General features: G+C 37.4%; 3 protein-coding genes across 4 annotated transcripts; 2 read left to right on the top strand and 1 right to left on the bottom strand.

Moving 5' to 3' along the window:
• Window positions 1-2,930, top strand: LOC118061960 (enoyl-CoA hydratase 2, peroxisomal). 2 transcript variants are annotated; one of them, XM_035075609.2, is made up of 11 exons: window positions 1-195; window positions 289-311; window positions 416-521; window positions 623-696; window positions 855-927; window positions 1,121-1,160; window positions 1,418-1,490; window positions 1,575-1,725; window positions 1,937-2,007; window positions 2,451-2,624; window positions 2,720-2,930. In XM_035075609.2, exons 1-11 carry the CDS (start codon window positions 139-141, stop codon window positions 2,802-2,804), a joined length of 927 nt encoding a protein of 308 aa, XP_034931500.1. In that variant the 5' UTR covers window positions 1-138; the 3' UTR covers window positions 2,805-2,930. The 2 variants fall into 2 exon arrangements, with proteins under 2 accessions (XP_034931500.1, XP_073265217.1); XM_073409116.1 differs by lacking the exon at window positions 289-311 and having other exon boundaries at window positions 11-195.
• Window positions 2,931-3,788: 858 nt separating this feature from the next.
• Window positions 3,789-9,136, top strand: LOC118061962 (uncharacterized). The gene is made up of 15 exons (XM_035075613.2): window positions 3,789-4,024; window positions 4,121-4,461; window positions 4,584-4,701; window positions 5,187-5,304; window positions 5,772-5,932; window positions 6,398-6,469; window positions 6,939-7,007; window positions 7,102-7,182; window positions 7,261-7,380; window positions 7,472-7,546; window positions 7,670-7,750; window positions 7,937-8,010; window positions 8,111-8,171; window positions 8,482-8,537; window positions 8,947-9,136. Exons 1-15 carry the CDS (start codon window positions 3,890-3,892, stop codon window positions 9,029-9,031), a joined length of 1,647 nt encoding a protein of 548 aa, XP_034931504.1. The 5' UTR covers window positions 3,789-3,889; the 3' UTR covers window positions 9,032-9,136.
• A 276-nt stretch (window positions 9,137-9,412) lies between these two features.
• LOC118061961 (uncharacterized) lies at window positions 9,413-14,042 on the bottom strand. The gene is made up of 12 exons (XM_035075611.2): window positions 13,694-14,042; window positions 13,387-13,606; window positions 13,101-13,307; window positions 12,940-13,010; window positions 12,497-12,659; window positions 11,796-12,389; window positions 11,080-11,460; window positions 10,914-10,989; window positions 10,773-10,836; window positions 10,147-10,282; window positions 9,895-10,008; window positions 9,413-9,801 (listed from the first exon to the last, which is right to left on the bottom strand). The coding sequence occupies exons 1-12, from the start codon at window positions 14,035-14,037 to the stop codon at window positions 9,736-9,738; spliced, it is 2,436 nt and encodes an 811-aa protein (XP_034931502.1). The 5' UTR covers window positions 14,038-14,042; the 3' UTR covers window positions 9,413-9,735.
• Window positions 14,043-14,244: the final 202 nt, after the last annotated feature.

Raw genomic sequence — 14,244 nt, 5'->3', positions numbered from 1 at the left:
AGCTTTAGGTAGCTGTTAAAGGCACGCATTTCGATTTTTCAACCACTCTCTATTAATTTATATTTTTAGTATCCCTTCAGTCATCATCACCAGTTCCTCAAAAGGTCCGTGAGCGAACGGAGTTCTAAAAAATATTCGATGGCAGACAATTCCCGCTTCGACCATGATCTTGTTCTTGCTCACAAATTCCCCGAGGTATGTCTGCTTTCTATTCCTATGATATCTCTCCAAGGTTTTCGACTGAATTTAATTTGTTATTGGTTGCATATATTCCCGGTGGATTGGCAGACAACATTTACATACACCGAAAGGTAGAGAGAGAGATGTCTTGACATATTCAATCATATCCTCTATTTTTTTAGGGTTTTTTTTAATCGAATTTAAAAGGGAAAATTTTTACCTGTTTTTTGAGCAGAGATGCAGCGGTCTATGCCTTGGGTGTCGGAGCTTGTGGTCGGAATGCGATTGATTCCGATGAGCTGAAATATGTTTATCATGAAAATGGGCAGCAATTTGTTCAGGTAAATTTAAAATCTTTAGTCTGAATGGTAGTTTTCTTATTTTACTATGAAATTATTTAATAAAGATAGGAGAATTTACTGTCTTGTATTTGGATTTGTAGGTTTTGCCGACATTTGCTGCCTTATTTTCACTGGGATCATTGACAAATGGTAGTATTGATTTGCCAGGCTTACAGTAAGTAGTGACAGAATCTAAGAGTGTGAAACTTGCTCTCGAATATTTTGTTTGTTAATCTTCTTTTAAGCCATTCGGGTCTTCTAAAGTTCACTGGAAATGAATTAGTATCTGTGTGAACACATGTGATGGCCATTTATGGTTTTCGTGGTTGCCAGATATGATCCGCGTCTTCTGTTGCATGGACAACAATATATACAGATTTACAAGCCATTTCCTTCGAGTGCATCTGTAAGTCTTCTATTTGAAGCGCTTGTGCAGCCTGAAACACTACATGCTCAAATTTGATAATTGTGCTGTACTGGTGGTTTCTCGTCTTCGTTTGATTACTTGCGGAGTGTCAATTACATGGTTTCTTGTAGTTTTGGATTTGTTTTCTCCAAGTCTATTTTCGTTTTGTAACTTATTTTCATCCCTGATGCAGCTAATTAATAAAGTAAGTCTTGCCGGGTTGCATGACAAAGGTTTGTATTCACTGGCAGAAAATCTTTTGATTGAACAACGCACTGGAGATTATGTTTTTATTTCAAGTACGAATGAGTAGTCTCAGGGTGGAGTTTTGTTACATGAATAATGACTGGGAAAACCTAGATAAAAGTCGGAATCTCACAATTTGTAATGAGTATCCCATTTGAAAGTTCACCTCTTTTATGAAACATAGAAGCATGATGGTTGAGGCTAGATTGTGATTACTGTTTTCCTCTCTTGATACAAATTTTAGGTAAAGCAGCTATTCTCGAGCTGGAAACCAAAAGTTATGAGAAACAATCTGGTGAATTATTGTGTATGAACAGGTGATCTCATTTTTTCTAAAAAATTTCTGATCCCTTGCTGCCATGCTATTGAGTCTGATGGGATTATAATATTTCACTCTCCAGATCAACTATTTATCTCCGGGGTGCTGGAGGCTTCTCAAACTCATCCCATCCGTATTCCTATTCCAACTACCCAGTGAACCAGGCTGCTGCTCCGAAAATTCCTAAAAGTCAACCTTTTGCAGTATTCGAGGATTGTACTCAACCATCTCAGGCATGTAGTGCAGATCCATAGTTGTTGTGCCTTATCAACTGTTTCACTATGCTTGCTATATAAGTTATAATTAAAAATAATAATAATAAATCGATAGATAAAACTGAAGTTTTGGGAACATGTTATGTAGGAGACTCTAAAATGACTTCTTTGTTTAGATTTTGAACACAAGATACTTACATTCTTCAGTATGTCTCGTATTGTTTTGTAGGCATTGCTGTACAGGCTATCTGGTGATTACAATCCTCTGCATTCAGATCCCATGATTGCTGAAGTTGCTGGGTTCGTATCCCTCTCAATATTTATTTTTATTTCTTGGGTTCATGTGCTTTTCCAACCATGTTTTCATAGCATCAGGAATCAGAGTTGGTGAGAGGGGATCATTTTTTCCTCCTTGATCACTTACCATTGATTATTTTAAGGAGACATCTTTATTTATTGGCCACAGATCAGAATACTGTATTCATTAACTCGATATCTCTAATGCTTTTTGCATTTTCATTCTTCAAATTCATTTGATATCTCAGAGTACAATAGGGCTTAACCACACAAACACCATGTGATTTTTGCTCCATTTCTGCTGTGTGAATTGGGATTTAAGCTCTGATTAATTTTGACTGCTTTCCTATTCTGGTCTTTACAGTAGCATTTGCTTACACATCTCTCTGGCATCCTAAGCTGTATTTATGCCCATACCAATCTTGTTTCTTTTTTACTTGTTGAAGATTCTCGCGTCCAATATTGCACGGATTGTGCTCACTTGGATTTGCAGTTAGGGCAGTCATCAAATGCATCTGCAGAGGGGATGCAAACATCATCAAGACCATATCAGGCCGGTTCCTTTTGCATGTGTACCCTGGCGAAACTTTGATCACTGAAATGTGGCTTGAAGGTTCAAGGTAAAACTGCATTTTCTGCCATAACCCAGTATTGTTTATTCAACATCAAGTATAACGCGTTCCGTTCACTCAAGTAACTGAAATTGGTTCTTCAGGGTCATTTATCAGGCAAAGGTGAAGGAAAGAAACCGGGCAGTGTTATCTGGTTTTGTAGAGCTCCATGTGACCCCATCACTGTAAATTCATTTGATATCCATTGAACGAGCTGTATGGTTTGAATAATTGTTTTTAGACATTGCTGCTGCGATAAAGAATGTAATCAAATAAAAGCTTCTCAACTTGTATTGATTTCACTCATGAACAGCAGCCCCATTTGCATTCACTCCTTCTATTTCCAATAACTTTCATCGTGTTGAAATGTGTATATTATTTTAAAATGATATTTTTTTTTTTTATTTTTTAAAAATTATTTTTATATAAGTATATTAAAATCTAAAATATACAAATTATATTAATTTTTTTTTTATTAAATTAAATTTTATTGAATGAAGTTTTAACTGTATTCACAAACACTTCCTTCGAGAGGATGGAACTCTCATGTCTCTTGCCTGCTAGAATGCTATAGCTGGCTGTTTTATTAGACAGAGAAGGGTGGAAATAGATGATACTATCACCACAACATTTTTGGCTCTACGCACTCTGTCCACCATATGTTTTTTTATGTTAGAAATTTAATTCGACATGTTGTCAATCACTCTGATAATGGTAAGAACATAAGATAACTTCAGCTGGCAGATAATTACTTCACGGATTAACGGGTGGTCAATCAATTCGGTTATAAAATTTGGCTAAACCTCGAGGATTAATCCGACTCAAAACCTGTTTGGTTAATTTAATGATTCATAGCTTTTGAATTGGTTTTTTATTTATCAAAATAATAGTCTTTTTATTTTATTTTTTAAAAAAAACTTTAAAAACAAAAACGATATCATTTTAATTAAGAAATATTATTTTAATAAAAAAATAATGTTATTTTAATAAAAAAAAATTAGGTAAATTTATGGAGTTTATCCTGATTAAGGTTAGGTTTTATAACTGTGGTTTAATGTACACTGCTAAACAAACCTGGTTCTGCCACGTGACAGTTCTGTGATTTGATCAGACGGCTGCAAAAAGTTCAGCCCGCTTATTAAATAAAGCTTACCCTGCTCTCACAAACACCTCGCTATTTCCTTTGCACTCTTCGCTTTTTTTTTTATTTATTAACAGAATCCAGAGAGTAGCGAGAGGGAGACTGCCGCCAAGAGAAGAAGAGCTCGTTTCAAATGTCTAGCGAGACTGAAGCTGCGCAATTTAACAATGATCACCGCGTCACCTCCGGCGACGATGAGATACGGCACCTCAACGACCCCGTTCGTTCTTTGCCTTCTCATGCTGTCAAAGACCTGCTCTCCGCCGGGGTTCGTACTTTCATCTAAAAATCTCCTCACTTACCCTTAATTAGGGTTTCCTCTATAAAAGATTAATGTTCCTCACAAGATTATATTATGATTTAGGTGTGTATAAGATGCATATTTAGACTGTTTGGGATCCGTGATCATGCGTATTTTCGCTCCTCTTTATCGCCTTCGGTGATGTGTAATATTCTCGGAGAGGGAGACTCAAGTAGTTCTGAATCTATGGAATCAAAACTCGAACCAGAAGTGTGCAGAATTTGTTTAGGTATCTTACAGTTTACTTATCACGATGAAAAAGAAATGCTGGTGAAAAGAAAGAATGGTGATGAGTTAGCTGCATCAATTGCTGAGCTAATAAGGCAAGAAGGACATCAAATTGATGGTTTTTCTCTTGAAGTTTCAACACCGACTATTATCTTCGAAAATGAACAAGCTGTTAGGTAAGATTTTTAATTTTTAAACCCTAAAAAAGACACTAAAAATGTTGATATTTTTTTTTTTGAAACTATAACAGTCATGTTATAAATGCATGTAAAGCTGTTTGGATTTATCTACGTTGTAGATTGTACATGAAAAAGAAGTATGGATCGGAGCTTTGGTTCCAAGAAAGGCTTTCTGAATGCATTTCTACAAAGGATGCCTTGAAGTTTGCGATTGTGAATCCCCTTGAAATAATATTGGTAAGTTGAACTTGGCATTTTTGTAATAACCATGAATATGAATTAGACGGTGCGGTGATATCTATACGCCGATCCCCTTCTTTTAATACAATTACTGTTAATTTGTCAAGTTCGTGTATTATCCAGTAATAGGTTTGTTTACTTGTTTTTTTTAATTATGGTAATTAACTAATTGATTGACCCTATCAATCCATTCTCGCATTAGTGGTGTAGACTAGCTAACGTAGGGGATTCTTTCTTATTTGATAATGATAGTTATAGGGATCGGATTTTTTGCACAGTTAGAAACTGTAAAATGTAATGAAACTCTTGTTGTTATATCCTATTGTTCATGAATTCTTTTTCCTTGTGAAAATTCCTATAAAATCTTGACTGTCATGATGCATTGAATGAAGCAGAGTTTTGAAAAGATGAGGATGTACTTTTACTGCAGACTGAAAATTGTTTTAGCTCAATTAATCTTTAATTATGTTGAAGCTTTGCAGGATGTTAAATCTGGCCCAAGCTCTGTTCGCATCCGTTTGACGTACTCTGAAACTAAGCCATCAATCATACCTTCGAAATCAGTGGACGGGAATGGGGGTTCGAAGAGAAGAAAAACAGGCATGCGAGTTTGTTTACATGTAAATGAAATGTTGTTTAGTTGTAAATGGCCATTTCTGCCTTGGTCATCCATTGCAGTTAATCCTTTAATATTTTCTGTACTTGTCTTCATAATGATGATTCCCTGTTTACCTGAAACCCAATGCTTCTGGCTCAGAATTTTGTACATTTTAAATGCACAACAACTGTAATAATAGTGAATAATCATCTGGCAGTGATGCTCTTCAGCGAATTGTAGCCCCTGGATTAATAATTTCAACACCTTTTTACTTCAGCTCCTTCTATATCTATACAATATGACATGCTTAATACATGTGTAAAAACTTGGTGTCTGAACTGATATTCTCTATAGTCTACACACTTTCTAAAGCGCTGCGATGTCAACAGTTCAACTTATAAGCTTCATTTTTCTGGTCAGTCAATTAGTTGAGGTTTGGATGCTCATGTAACTTGATCTGTTTATGCAGGGACAAACAATGGTTTGGACACTGTTCATGTTGAGTTAGCGGGGAATGGAACTGGTTGTTGTGATTTATCATTGGGTCAAGGAAGTCCTGCCTCTGGAAGGTCTTCTACTGGTTTGGCCGAACATGAATCTTCTGAATGCTCCAACTTCCCTCTAGAGAGGGTAATGTTGTTCCTCATTTTATCCTGCTGTCTCAACTTCAATGGGGATTGGTCTGGTTATTTGCCCATAGTCAATTTAATGATATTGAAACTTCTATGCACCTAATTTTGAAATTCGTGGTTGTTAAAATCTCAAGTGAAAAAATGGGATTACCTGGTCCACCCAGAATTAGATCTACAAAGAATTTGAAGAATGCTCTACCTTTTAGCTTTTTTGCATGAGATGGCTGCTTCATAGTCTTGAACCCTGCACCCTTGTGTTTGCAAGTGAAACTTTGAAATCCTTAGCAGTTTATTTTATTTTGAAGGTTGAAATTACTAAACATTAGCAAATTCACTCTTGTGCGTGTCATGTCAGAATTCTTTTGGTAGAATTTATTGTTTGTGTGAACAGGTTATTTTTCTGCCACTGTTGGCTTAGATGTGGTGGTGGTGCTTATTGGGCTTGGATATTCTGTCTTTCCAGGTCAATGAACCCTGCCACTTGGTTTTCCAATGCCACAGGACACCTATCTATTTTGGTGGGAGATATCTGAAGGTTAGTTGACTGTTATCGGAAATTTGTTGGAAAGACTTAACTGAGCATCTCAGTAATTGAGTTACTGAAGGAAATTTTTTTTACATTGCTTTGTAAGGAAACAACCTTTTGCACTGGCGAGGATGACATGACATCTTAAAAATAAACTTTACATCTTTTACAGTTAGCCATGGAGAGCATAAGAAATTGATGAGCAGAAAAGTCAATTTTAGTTGTATTAACAAGGAAATAATGGAATGAGTTAGGAAGTTCTCATGTCGCCATTTTGAGTTTACTATTGCATGACACATCATGATGCCACTTGTAATCAAAAGGACTTGCATGATATTGCAGGGGAAAGTGAAACATTTTACATGTTTAAAAGATGAAATATTCTATGTGAGGTACAATATTTGACACGGAGAATCATCAGGTATACTGATTTATCATTAAATTATGTGCAATCACATGATTGCTATATATATTGCAGTTCTCTAGAAATGTGAGTCAAACTCGTTGGATCATTGATGATGAAAGAATGGGAGAAGCATCCATTGAGGTACTGCCTACTTCTGCCAATGGACGTACCCATCCTTGTATTTTTTAGTATGAAATGATGAGTGAGAGCTAACAGTTCTTCTGCTATTCTATAGGAGATAATAGGTGGCCACATTCGTCCAATGTGTCAAGGTGACAGTTACAAGTTTCATGCTGCTGGTAGAGAGGATATCGATGTACCTAAGATCTGCTCTTGTAACTGTGCGCTTGAATTCAACAAATATTGTTCTAATCTATGAAGCTTTTGTTCCCAGGTTCGGATGTTGGGTTCAGGCAGGCCTTTCCTGGTAGAGGTACAAAATGCGCGCAAGGTCCCATCTAAGGCTCTGGTAAAAGAAATAGAAACAAGGATGAATAACTTGGAGAATAAATTGGTGAGCTTATTACCAAATCTGTGTTTGTCCTCCCCCTTTTGTTTTGTTTTTCCATTTTTCATGTTATTCCACGTCTTATGCTATGCTGTAGGTAGGGGTGAAAAATCTTAGTCTAGTAACCAGTCACAGCTGGGACTTGATGCGTGAAGGGGAAGCAGAAAAGCAGGTTTTTTTCACCTCCTTTTGGCTTTTGTATCTGACTTTGATTGTTTGTACTTTATGATTTGAGATGAAAGTGTTAGATACAGTTAGAAAATTATAATATCAGCATCACATGTATTTCATGTAGAAGCAATATTGTGCACTGGTATGGATTTCACGACCACTTGAGGATGAAGACTTGCAGTGTATAGCTTCACACAAAGATTTGGTAAGTTATATGGGATCTTTGTTTTGTATTGCATTGAAGCTTTTATTAAGTGTTATGAACCTTTGCATTGGGCAGATTTGGTATTTAAATATTTTATTGTCTTAATCCTTTTGCCAGGTTTCTGGTAGAGATTTCTTTCTAGTTATCTGATGTGCTCCATTATTTGGTTCTTTTATTCTTGGACAGAAAATTTTGCAGAGAACCCCAGTAAGGGTGCTTCACCGCCGGAGTCCACTAGAGCGCGGAAAGATTATACATTGGTTAGAGTCTCTCCTATTACGTAGCATCATGTTATTCTTGTCGATCTGTGTTTACATTCACAATGGCTAACAGGCTATCTCCTCTCATTTCCTATTATAGGATGAAAATTGAGCAGATCACTGGAAGCTCTCAATATTTTCTTTTGCATCTATGTACCCAGGTAAAATAATTGAAACCATACCATAATTCTCTTTCCAAATACCATCCTAATAGATCTCGTTTTGAAGTGTTTGGTTTCATAGTGATAAATGAAACTAGGAATAAAACACTACAGATTGTGTGGTAGATTGGTAATCGAAGAAACTAGAGATGTAGACGTGATGAAGCAATATAATTTTAAAAGTATTATGTAGAATAATGGCCCAGGATTGAATGACCTCTTCGCTACCTCACTGCTTTGAGGTCTGTGGAAAGTAATTCTCAAACCTGTATCTAGCAAGGTGGCGCTAATGATGATGCTTGAATCACAGGCTGGCACGTATATCAAAGAATTTGTTCACGGGGATCTAGGACGTACGCATCCAAGGTATGAAAAAACAAACAATTTATCACTTCATCTACTGTTGCAGCTCTGTTAGAGTCTCATAACCTTGTATAGTGATTATCTTATTGATGGGAATGATGCCTAGGTTTAATTTGAGAAATCTCGTATATTTCATATTTAGTGGCCTGGTTGTCATAGACGTAGACTGGCACAACTTCCATGTATAGTTCAGCACAGCACTGCTATTAACTTGAGTAGTATTCAACTTACTAGAGCTGTCGGTGTAGTAATATTTGGGGTGGCAGAATCATTGAATTTGTTGATTAATTGACAAATCATTTTTTTTTAAAAAAAAACAAAGAGGTAAAGAGGTCGATAAAAAAAGGTTCTGTTTCCTTGCTTATTTCCTTTTTTTCCCGTCAGTTTGAAACAAATTTCTTACCTTTGGCAGCATTGGATCGATTCTAAGATGCAGAGCAGAGATTCTACAACTTGATGTTACCGACGTGAAAATGGATTGTTTTTTGGCTGAATAAGATTCTTGCGTTCATTTTGAGGTTTTTTAATTGACTATTTTCTGATTTGCAATATTTTGGAAATGTCTTTATCTTAAGTTATGAGTGCCTGGGTCTTTTTTTTTCCTGTGCCCGTCCATGCAACATGGAGCGGTCATCTCTTATGAGTTTATTGCTCTATCCCTGGCCTGATTGAGAGTTTGTAAGAGTGACACGGGTGAATTTAAAAGGTCATTCTAAGTTTATTTTTAAGCTTGGTTGGGTCTTAGATTGACTTGATTGAGTCAACTTCCAACCAACTTATTGCGGTTACCTTGTATATCACTGGTTCTATTTCACGGTCGAAGAGTCACCCATACACCCGCTCGTGCACAAACCAACCCATTTTATGCGAGCAAAGAATCACAAAAATAAGTGGGTTATTTTAGGACTCGGACACGGTAATCAAAACTTACAATGTCACTGTAGCAAAACCCTCATAAAAGCATAATTATTTTGAAGAAATGGGTGTCCTCTTCAGGTAATAAAAAGAGCTGCGATGACAATATCTATTGATCATTTAGATCTTTCTATAAACAGTAGGTGCTCCTTTTACATCCAGATCCGATCCTACTCGTTCCAAGAAGCATCCAACATCCTTGCCATGAAGCTGCGATGACAATATCTATTGATCATTTAGATCTTTCTATAAACAGTAGGTGCTCCTTTTACATCCACATCCGATCCTACTCGTTCCAAGAAGCATCCAACATCCTTGCCATGAAGCTATACGTATCAGCGGCTTCATCGATCTGTGGAAAAAGTGCCGAATGTCAATAGTCCGATCCCTTTTCTATGTATCATTGTTCAGTCTAACAGGCCCCAGAATTTTGTGCTATAATTACCATTTTTTTAGTTGGGCGTCCAGCTCCATGTCCAGCCTTACACTCAATGCGACCTATGATTGGATTTGTCTGAGGACTGTTCTCCAAACTCGTGCACAAAATATATTGCATGGTCTGAAGACACAAGGTGGACAGATTTTGAGAAGGGCAGTATAAATGAATGCAGATATGTTCAATGATGATACAAAATGAATAATGGATAATATATATGACAGCCCGCTTTAATGAACATTTACTGTTTCGAGAACTTACAGCCAGCAGCTTCAGAGAGTGTAGTGGCACAACTCGATCATCATGATCAGCAGTCAATAGCATGGTGGGTGGGTACTGTGAAGGTTGATCGGGATGTTGTTCCCATGGTCTGCGGACATTATGCAGCGGCGAGTACCTGAGTAGGGAAAACATGAAGGTTAAAACAAGATGCAGTGTCCAGGTGTTCACTGAGACTTGTCTTTGCAAGATAGGGAATATGCGATGGTGCCAAGCAGAGAATTCAGCTTACACAAAAAAGCTCATTAACAACCAACAAACTCTAAGATGCTATATAATGCCTGAGTTAAGTTGCTGAACGAATACACTTAGGGAGAGGCTGGTGGTTTCATGGAAATACTAGAGTGACAAAAGTTCACAATCACCACCTTTGCTGTGCACTTTAAGAAAGATGGCAATCAAACTCGCTAAGACATGGTTTAATTTGGCGATAATACGCAAGAGCATCTACTTTGTGCTGCCACTGGTGGTTCCTAGAAGACAGGCAACTGTTATGGATCCAACCTTGCAGTGTTGGACCCGGGCTTTTAAACCAGACCTAATTGTAAACTAGGCTTTTAGAATAAGAAGATGCCACTAGATTCTTATACTGAATTCAACTCACTCACTTGATTAGCCAATCGAACTCTTCCTTCTTGTCTGAACAGCCATAGTCAGAAGTCCATGCATGACCTAATAAACAAAATTCAGCCAAAAATCAATATATAGACGGTGGTTATTGCTTATTAGAGCCAAAGGAAGTCAGCTACCTATGGTAAACTTGTGAAATCGCAGCATGTCCATAACACCAACATGAGCCAGAGCACAACCAAAGAGGTCGGGTCGCTGCCACATAAATGTAATAAACACAATTAATACAAACTAAAATAAGTGGCGCAACTAAAATATAATCAGGCAAATGAATAGATTTTCCACCTGATTTATGCAAGCCCCAACAAGCAGCCCGCCGTTGCTTCCACCTTCAATGCACAACTTCTTTGGTTGGGTATAACCAGCAGATACGAGGTATTCAGCAGCCGAAATGAAGTCATCAAAGCAATTCTGCTTTCTCGCAAGTGAGCCCGCTTTATGCCATTCCTCACCGTATTCTCCACCACCACGAATATTTGCAATGCAGAAAACAGAACCTAAATGCCTTGTCAGAACAATTCGACTGACACTAAATGATGGTGTAATACTAACGTTAAATCCACCATAGGCATATAACAAACATGGGTGTGACCCATCCAACGTTATATTCTTCTTGGCCACAATAAACATAGGAATCCTGGTACCATCCTTGCTAGGCACAAAAACCTGAGATGAAAGCACCCAGTCAAGAATGAAACAAATACCAATGTTTGTACATAGCGAGGACAGGAAAGGTGTATCTGTTAAATTTAATTTTCAGAAAAAAAATATCACTAAAGCTCCGCCAGAAAAAGGAGATGAGAGAGAAAAGGAGAGCATCAACTAAATAGAACAGTATAGATACGATCAAAAACTATTCCTCTGCCCCCTTGGGGACACACTAGTCAAAATGAAATAAGATTATTCCTAGAAAACATTTTGTAATTTAAACTTTAAATTGATCTAGTGATAATATCAAAACACCATTTAATGCTACAAAAACAAAAATGGCGAATAGTTACCTGATTCACTTGGAACTCTGTGGGATCGAATCCTGGCACACTAATTTCACGTAATATCTTCACATCCGGAACCTCAGTGTCTAAATTGCATTGATATATTATATGAGAGGTGAGAAAGCTAGTAAACTCAATAAATACTGTACTATCCTCTCGCCGTGCAGATATCCCAGTAACCGAGCCAATATCAATTGGTAACCGATGCAGCAGGGATCCTGTTTTCAAATCCCTTATTTGTAGAACATGCTTCACATCATTCAAGTAACTCACAATCATTTTATCACCATGAACAGCATATGCCGATTCAAGAACATCTTTTTCAGATTCTGGGATGATGTCTATCCAGCTACTTGGCTCCTTCAAATCTACCCGGACTATTTTATACTTGGGGGCATCTTTATTAGTCAAGAAAGTAAACAATGTGCCGTCATTTGCAATCACATGATACTTTGCATCAAAGTTATCAACAAGCTTAATAAATGGGAGCAGGCTATTTCCTCCTTTAAAACCTTCAAGGCCATCAGAAAATGCAGACATATCACAGTAGTATACTTTGTTGACAGGATCACAGCTCTCTTCAATATATAAGAGAAGATACTGCAGAATAACATGTAAATGATGTCATCTTGGAAGAAATTAAAAAAAAAACGCTTTCTTCATTCTAGTCACGTGACAAAAATGAAGCAAATAAACATTCACAATACCTTTCCATCATCAGTCACACCAGCTTCGAACATGTATTTGGGGTTTTCCAGATCTCTCCAACACAGTATATCTTCAGATTGATCCGTACCCAAGAAATGGTAGTAAAGCTCATGATAAAGGTTTGAATTAGTCTCCGTCCCAGCATCTAAGTTTTCTCCCTCTCTGAACAACAAATTCAATTTTTCTTTCAATCTAAAAACCACGAGGGTTCAATTATATCATCTACTAACATCGCTGCTCAAACAATCAGGAATCCAAAATGATTTAACAGATTCATTCTTCATTCATCTCTCATTACTTATAACTAAAAAAATACAAGCTAGTTACTCTTTCTGGTCAATTAGAGTTCCCCGAATATCACTTGAAACTGTTATGTCTTGATCAACTACACTCAAGCAGCATTTTACTTGAAATTTCAAGGACACACAAAATGTTTACGTACTTGGGATTTGGATAACGGCAATAGAAAAATCCTTTGCCGTCATGCGTCCAACTAACACCGGTAAACTTAACCTGCATCATCAAATAACATTAAAAACAATAAACTCAGCCACCAACACAACCAACATCAAAATTTATCTAGGAATTGAAACAAAGCCTCACCCAATTTAAGGTATCAGCCTCGACTATCTTATCCTCCACGCGCATGACTTTAATTGTAACCCAATCACTCCCACTCGTACTAAGCCCATAAGCCAAGTACTTAGCATCCTCACTAACCGAAAGCGTTTCAGAATTCAATGACACCGTCCCATCCTCACTCAGCCCATTTGGATCAAGCAAAACATCTGGCTCTCCCTCTAAACTATCCTGTAACCAGCCACAAAACATCAACACCAAGAATTTTTTTAGGAAAAAAACATTGAAGACATCTTCTAGCTCGTAAAACCTGCACATAGAGGACGCTTTGTGCTTGAAGCCCAGTATTATGAAAGTAAAAATACTTGTTCCCTCGCTTAAACGGCGCGTCATATCGCGGGTGATCAAATAACATTGTGATTTTCTCACGAAGTTTTTCTCTTGTATCGCATGCATTTAACACTGATTCTGTCAATTTTACTTGCTCCTGGACAAACCCTTTTACCTCCTCTGCGTCAGGATCTTCAAGCCTGCCAAGCCAAATACATTAATTAGTTTCTCGTGGATTCAGCTTTTTGCTCGGAATGGATTCGATTTTTTGGCAAGAAATTAATTACCATCGATAAGGATCTGCGATTTTTACACCGTGGTAATCATCAATTACAGCGTCGTCTCGGCGAGCGATTGGATACTGTAAAGGTTTGTCAAGAGCCGAGAGGGAACCCATTGGTCTTGGTCTTTGACGAGGACAGACCTCGGAATTGAAGACGTTTCTTCTTTGAGGTTGCTGTTTGGTTAAGCGAAGGAGAGAATAGGAGAGGGGGGGACTTCGTAGAATGAGATTTTGGAGGTGGCGCGTAGAGAGGGAGGTGAGATTCGAGGGAGAAATAAATAAGGGGAAAGCGTGGTGTGCGAGTGAGAACGTTGCCGTTTGGTTTGGAACTTGAAGGAGGTGAGCCATTTGAGGATTGTGTGTAAGCTATTGCACCACTCCATCTTGCTATATTAACCTTGGAGGATAATTTAAACTCGACCTGCGAGTTAATTTGATGATTTGATTTTGAAGGGTTTTTTTTATAATTGTAGTAGATGTTCAATAGGTGACCTCGAGTTACCTGATATATAATTTTGTTACTCGATTAATTTGATTTTATCAAGTAAATTTTCA

This window comes from Populus alba, chromosome 5, assembly GCF_005239225.2.
Source record: "Populus alba chromosome 5, ASM523922v2, whole genome shotgun sequence".
NCBI lineage: Eukaryota > Viridiplantae > Streptophyta > Magnoliopsida > Malpighiales > Salicaceae > Populus > Populus alba.
The sequence above is the reverse complement of the archived record's forward strand: the minus strand, read 5'-3'. Positions and strand labels throughout refer to the sequence as shown.

Coding starts and splice junctions, on each gene's coding strand:
- LOC118061962 (XM_035075613.2), top strand. CDS start 3,890: ATGTCTAGCGAGACTGAAGCTGCGCAATTTAACAATGATCACCGCGTC. Junction 7,547..7,669: donor AAGGGGAAGCAGAAAAGCAG/GTTTTTTTCACC, acceptor TATTTCATGTAG/AAGCAATATTGTGCACTGGT. Junction 8,538..8,946: donor CTAGGACGTACGCATCCAAG/GTATGAAAAAAC, acceptor TACCTTTGGCAG/CATTGGATCGATTCTAAGAT.
- LOC118061961 (XM_035075611.2), bottom strand. CDS start 14,037: ATGGCTCACCTCCTTCAAGTTCCAAACCAAACGGCAACGTTCTCACTC. Junction 13,011..13,100: donor AGGCTGATACCTTAAATTGG/GTGAGGCTTTGT, acceptor TTGATGATGCAG/GTTAAGTTTACCGGTGTTAG. Junction 11,461..11,795: donor CAGAGTTCCAAGTGAATCAG/GTAACTATTCGC, acceptor CTTTCATCTCAG/GTTTTTGTGCCTAGCAAGGA.
- LOC118061960 (XM_035075609.2), top strand. CDS start 139: ATGGCAGACAATTCCCGCTTCGACCATGATCTTGTTCTTGCTCACAAA. Junction 1,161..1,417: donor TGCCGGGTTGCATGACAAAG/GTTTGTATTCAC, acceptor TACAAATTTTAG/GTAAAGCAGCTATTCTCGAG. Junction 2,625..2,719: donor ATGTGGCTTGAAGGTTCAAG/GTAAAACTGCAT, acceptor TTGGTTCTTCAG/GGTCATTTATCAGGCAAAGG.